At 39.1% G+C, this 6377-nt stretch overlaps 1 protein-coding gene across 6 annotated transcripts; it reads right to left on the minus strand.

Moving 5' to 3' along the window:
• Positions 1 to 708: 708 nt before the first annotated feature.
• LOC111479336 lies at positions 709 to 5849 on the minus strand. 6 transcript variants are annotated; one of them, XM_023123928.1, is made up of 6 exons: positions 5721 to 5849; positions 5360 to 5548; positions 4200 to 4427; positions 2270 to 3409; positions 1721 to 2050; positions 709 to 1545 (listed from the first exon to the last, which is right to left on the minus strand). In XM_023123928.1, the coding sequence occupies exons 1-6, from the start codon at positions 5737 to 5739 to the stop codon at positions 920 to 922; spliced, it is 2532 nt and encodes an 843-aa protein (XP_022979696.1). In that variant the 5' UTR covers positions 5740 to 5849; the 3' UTR covers positions 709 to 919. The 6 variants fall into 6 exon arrangements, with proteins under 6 accessions (XP_022979696.1, XP_022979693.1, XP_022979692.1 ...); XM_023123925.1 differs by having other exon boundaries at positions 1721 to 2127; positions 2191 to 3409; positions 5721 to 5848; XM_023123924.1 differs by having other exon boundaries at positions 1721 to 2121; positions 2185 to 3409; positions 5721 to 5848.
• Positions 5850 to 6377: the final 528 nt, after the last annotated feature.

Consider the following 6377-nt stretch of genomic DNA (forward strand, 5'->3'; position numbering starts at 1 on the left):
GGGGGGGGGGTGGGGGGGGGGACATTCTCGGTCGGCATTGCTGCTTAATAAATGGTCACAAAGGTCATTTGAGCTTCAAGTTAGTTGTATGAGGGAGGGGCAAAAAGAGAGAGGCTTGTTGGGAATGTAATTTAGAGGAATCAATGGACAGCTTAGACATTTGTGAAAGTCATTCTGTTAGGAGTTTTGGTTCTTCAATTTGTTATTTTGTATGAGGTTAGACCACAAGTAAGTATTTTTGGATGATTCTCCAAGTAAATTATAAGGAAGGTAGCTTTACTGTCCTTGTGTTTGTGTTTTCAAACAGGTCTGAAATTTCAACTTTATTTAAATGACTCATTCTGTTGAGTATTCAATTCAATCAATAGCCTTATGACTTGTTCTTATTGCTAATGTTTTGACTTGTTCATTAGTTCATGGATCACTTTGATTGTGTTCATTGAGTGAGGCTATTTGGAATCAGTCATTTATTTTTGGTTCTCTGCACTTTTATTCTCTCACAGTTTTCTCCATTTTTGAAAGATTTTCAATGTAGCCTATAAGAAACGTATTTCTTAGACCGACCCGATTCCCTAGGTTTCGAATCCAAGAGTCTTTATGTCTTGGAATTTCTCCCTAATCTTCGATAGGTTTTCTGAGGGTTTGTCTCGATTTATCGTCATACTCAACTAGCCATAGGGATTTATTGTACAAATATGTGATGGGTGAGCAAAAAAGTAGGCTACTGACAGAACCATTTATTATAAGATCACTCAGGAATGTCCATTTATAAACCAAACATAAGAGAATAAAATATGACTCTAGAAAAAAAAAAGCCAACATTTGCGACGCAGAGGATCCTAAAATTTAGCAGACAAAAAAGGACATGGAGAAATCTATAGCAGTAGAAGATCATACAGCTAAATAACAATCTACTCTACTAATGCACTGAAGAACAGCATACAAATTGAGCCCAATATGGCCTCCCTTTTCTCCTCTCTCTCCTAATGTCTGATGGATATCTTGCAGGAGAGTTCCACTCATTTGCAATCTCCCTGCTTCTCAACTCTGAGGCAGGTGATTTCGCCTGCGTTACGGCGTTAACCGTTTTCTCATCTGGTTTTTCATCTTTATGAATCATGGAACCCAGATTCTCTACTCGGGTTGGCGATTTCTGTTTGTTTTCAAGTGCAGCATCATCCAATAGGTTCTTGAGAGCAGTGTGTGGCTTTCCAGCACTCCAGTTCGTTACCTTGGCGATAATCGCCTCGTTCTTCTTTTTTCCCGGTGAGTCGTTTGCAACATGAGTATAAGATGGAAACCAGCCAGCTTGCAGCAATGCATAATTCGGCTGCTCTCGCGTGGCCGAGTTTTGTTGGATTCCTCCACCATTAGGTTCAACCATCGTCATAAAAGATGGTGCCTCAAACATATCAGAATTGTTAGAATGTTGTCCTTCGGTTGCAGCATTGGCCTTCTTCAAGGTGGTTTCCTCTGCTTCGGTTCGTGCTTGCTGCGTTACTTCGCCATCCACAACAGCAGGTAAATCCGACAGAGTTGAGAGCACTGTTCCTCATAGTTAAGAACATATATTAATTATCAAGAAACTTTGGATCAAAAGAAAGAATATCAGATATTATTAGCTCACCATGAACCAACAGAAATCAATACAGCTACAACGATTGGAAAAACATCTATCAATGAAAATCTCAAGCACAGTTCATACAAAGCATAATAATACCTGAGACAGACCCCCAGTTGCCTTCAAGACTGTCGGTTTGACTAATCGCATCGACTGAAGCATCAAGAACAGCCGACGTAAGCTGTGGTTCTACGTCAATTTTCACGCCATCATCTTTCCCAGTTTCAGAAGCAATTCGATTTCCGACTCCAGCAAGCTGAACCAAACTACCATCCTGAAAAGAGTCTGATCTTCCAGTGACAGATTCATTACTATGATCATCTTCTTTTACACTTTCCTGAGTCTCTGGAGCAAAACTAACGCTAAATTTTCTCGAGTCCGTGCTTTCGGTCAGAGATATCGTTCTAGCGGATTCATCAGCTATCTCTTCTGCAACAGCAATGCATTTATTCTCCCTTCTGTTAGTGGTAGATTCAGATGCGGAATCAATCCCTAGGACTTCTGTAATATTTTCAGAAAGATCATGAAGAGAATTCTTGGAAGATTTAAATTCTGGAGAAGAGGCTGATGGAATACTATCTATCCCAAAATTTGTAGCATCACTGATGGTTAGATTCTTATCATACTTTTCATTTTCACCGAGCATACCTTTAATCTGAGCTGCATTCACGTCTTGAATGGGAACTTCTTCGGCTCTCATATCAACCGACACATTCTCGACTCCACTTTCCTGTTTTTGCCTATTTTCCACAGTTTTTGTGTCAAAAGAAGCTACTTCGGAAGTTTGATCAAATGGCTCGGCCTGCAATGTTAAACAACTCTCATGAGGGTCATGTACAAAACAATTGGTTGATTCAACCTCCTTATGATCATGATCCTTTGAATCTTCAACCGAAGCCTCAGGATGGTCGACAATGTTCAATGACACAGAAGGCAGATGCACATTGTCGTTCTCTTCTTTTATTTTATTGGTCTCTAGTAAGTTGTTAGAACTGCAATATTCGAGTTCTTTTCGAGCATCAGATGACACTTGAGTCAAGCCAATGGGTTTAACATCTGAAACAACACTTAGGGGCATTTCAGAATGGATGGACATGTCATTGTCAGCCACTGATTGAAGAGGCTCTCTAGGTATCTCAATGGTTTCTTCCAGCTCCGATAACGGCTCCGATTTATCATTATCAGTTTTTCCCGTTGATGCTGCGGTTTCTGTCAAATTCTTACACAAGTCGAAGTCCTCGTTTTTCTTTTCATCATATCTTCTATCAGGAGATGACAAGAAACATTGAGGCATGTTTTCAACACTATCAATGTTCCACTCTTGTAGCAGAGCAGGTACTATCGTTTCGGGTTCATTAAGGTACGAGTCACCTGTAGTAGTAGTATTCATATGATCAATGGATGGAATCACTGAATTCCCAGTTCTAAAGTTGGTCTCAAGATTCCCATAGTCTTGATTAATTTTGGTGTCCTGCTCTGTTCCAGACTGCTTGACAGTAGTTTCTGCAATAGCTGAATCTTCCACTTGCTGGTTTTCAGTTGAAGAGCTCGATGATGGAGTTCCGAAATCAGTCTCGAGATCCACAAGTTCTTGATTAATTTTGGCTTCCTGCTCATTTCCTGACTGATCAATAGCAGTTTGTGCAACAGTTGAAGAACTCGACGATGCAGTTCCACAGTCGGTCTCAAGATTTACAATTTCTTGATTACTTTTGTTTTCTTGATCAGTTCCAGACTGATTGATAGCAGCTTCTGCAATAACTGAATTTTCCACTATTCGGTTGTCAGCTAAAGAGGTTGACCATAGAACAACAACAAAGTATTATACAATCATAAGTTGTAAAAAATTCAAAGAACATGAAGTAGGACTGAAAAATGACAACATTTCATGTTAAAGAAACGAGACAGATTTTGTAACAGTTCAAGTCCACTACTAACAAATATTGTCTGTTTCGGCCCATTACGTATCATTGTCAGTCTCACGGTTTTAAAACATGCCTACTAGGGAGAGGTTTTCACACCTTTATAAAGAGTGTTTTGTTCCCTTCTCCAATTGATGTGAGACCTCACAACCCACCCCTCTTGGGGGGCCAGTGTCCTCGTTGACACACTGCTCGGTGTCTGGCTCTAATACCATTTGTAACAGCCCAAGCCCACCGCTAGCAGATAATGTCCGCTTTGGTCCGTTATGTATCGCCGTCATCCTCACAGTTTTAAAACACATCTACTAGGGAGAGGTTTCCACACCCTTATAAGAAATGCTTCATTCCCCTCTCCAATCGATGTAGGATCCCACAGAATTCATCCGCTCGGATCACACTTTAAGAAACTACCACAGCATGCAGCATGAAGGATGAGCTTATCTACTTATTAGTTCTTTCCTTCAGCAGCTGAAAACTTTACTTTTCAATTATTCCTTATAGTTAATGTAATTGAGGGTCCAAGAATTCACCATATTTGGAAGAAAACCCTTGTTTAGGAGATAACACATATCCAAAAGGTTACCCAGAAATCGAAATTATGATCGAAACTAACCGAGTATAAATAGCTAACAATACGTCCCCAACACTAGACATACCAAGGACTTCTCTGTCTTTCGAAGTTCGGGAGCTACTCATTTCATCTTCCACCGCTATCTTCGACATGCTTACTGAATCCAAAGCATCTCCCACGGACTTGTTTGGTTCTACACCCTCTGAAAACTCTGCAACAGCATCTGAAAACATTTCATCTTCGGATGCCTTTGATTTTGTTTTTGTTCCATCGACACCCTTGTCACTGTAACATCCTCCCAAGACGTTGGAACCTATGCAGCATTTACTGACATGATTAAAAACACCTTAAGGCACAGAAGTTTTCATTATCATAGGTCCCTCCTTTCCAACAGAAAAAGAAAGAAGAGGTAACAGCAAGACACAAAAGACAGAGAAAGAGAGATATATGTAATTTTAAAGAGAACCCACAGAATAACTTTTTAGCTTTAAATCCTAATTTGGTCCATGAACTTATCCTACTTTAATCCCTTAACTTTCAACTACTCTGTTTCATTCCCTCAACTTGTAATTATTCTTTTCTTAACCCTAAACATTCCAAGTTATGTCAGTCTGTGATATCCCATGTCAGTTGGAGAGAGAAGAACGAAGCACATTTCTTATAAGAGTGTGGATACCTCTCCCTAGTAGACACATTTCAAAATCTTGAGGGGATGCCCGAAAAGAGAAAATCCAAAGAGGACAATATCTCCTAGTGGCGGACTTGGGCTGTTACAAATGGTATAGAGACAAGCACTGGGCAATGTACCAACAAGGACGCTGGCCCCCAAGTGGGATGGATTGTGATATCTCACATCGGTTAGAGAGGGGAATGAAACATTCCTTATAAGGGTGTGAAAACCTCTTCCTACACGTTTTAAAACTTTGAGATGAACTACTAGTGGTGGGCTTAGACTATTACATAGTCTCTCGTTAAGGCTCCGCTAATCATTTAACAAGAACATAGATTCATTTGAAAATCAAACACCAAACCTAAAAGTACTAATTATCCAAAGTTGACACATAATGATAAAGTAAAGTAAACAAACAAACGCTATGATGATGCCAGGTCCCTATCAAATAATTCAGTTAATACTAAGGACTAGAATTGCTTTCTCTCAAAAGTTCAAGACCACCAAAGAAGAAAGTTCAGAGAAGAACATTTAAACCCAAATTTAGAACACAATGTAAGGAAAAGACTTCTCACTAGAGGTTTTGTGATCGCCATCATCATCTGAAATAGTCACAAGGGTGTTAGCCTCAGACTCAACCAACTTGAACCCTTCAATCGTTCCACAAACCCTCTTGTGAGCACGCCTACGTTTGGCGCTCGGATGAGGGTTAGGAAAGTGCCATCCACATTTGTTGCAAACATGAACTCCATGGCTCTTCTGCCCTACAAAACTCACCAAAACCCTTCATCAAAAACAAACCCATCAACTAATTTCCAAAACCCACAAAAACCCAAGTGCCCAAATCCACAATAAACCCCAAAAGAACACACACAAAGAACAAGAACCAACACAAAGAATCAGAACAAAACCCAACATTCTAGAGGGTTTTCTTACTCTGATCTCGATGCTCCATTTCTGAAAGAGGGAAAGAAAAGCCAAGAAGAAGCAAAATGGAAGTGTTAAAAGAAGGAGTTAGTTAAGTAAAGAAAAGGAGGAGATGGGAATCATTCTTTTGTAAAAGGGGAAAATGGGGAATACCGTACTGACCCTAGGCTGTTGGAGGAGGGGAATTCTGTGCGGCCGAGCCTACAGAAGGACGCGTGGAATCGTCTTCTCCAAGGGGACAAATTTGTCTGAACAGTATAGTAGTAGCTACTACCTAAAATTCTAAATTTATTAAAAAAAACAAAAAAATATAATTTTTTTAATAATAATTTTAATTATAATTCTAATAAAAACTCTGACAAATCTCACCAAACAAGACACCTGCTGACAGGGATGTCTTAGGATTGTGAAAGCCACTTTAAAGTTTGGAACTTTTTTGTGTTTTGTACAAAAAGTCCAATCAATGGAATTTTTAAAGAAAAAAAGTCTTTTTTTTTTCTTCCCTTTTTTAAAAGCAAAGCAATGTTCTTTTAAAGCATAGAGATGCCTAATCTTATAGTTTATTTATTTATTTTAGTATTAATAAAAGAAATCTTGTTGAGATCTCTAATGGATTCAAATGGGTGTTATCAAGACTTTTTTTTTTTTTTTTTTTTTTTTTTTTTT

Source organism: Cucurbita maxima, unplaced genomic scaffold, assembly GCF_002738345.1.
Source record: "Cucurbita maxima cultivar Rimu unplaced genomic scaffold, Cmax_1.0 Cma_Scf00005, whole genome shotgun sequence".
Taxonomy (NCBI): Eukaryota; Viridiplantae; Streptophyta; class Magnoliopsida; order Cucurbitales; family Cucurbitaceae; genus Cucurbita; species Cucurbita maxima.

Coding starts and splice junctions, on each gene's coding strand:
- LOC111479336 (XM_023123925.1), bottom strand. Junction 4,428..5,359: donor TGGCGATCACAAAACCTCTA/GTGAGAAGTCTT, acceptor AATGCTGCATAG/GTTCCAACGTCTTGGGAGGA. Junction 3,410..4,199: donor GAAAGACAGAGAAGTCCTTG/GTATGTCTAGTG, acceptor CAACCTCTTTAG/CTGACAACCGAATAGTGGAA.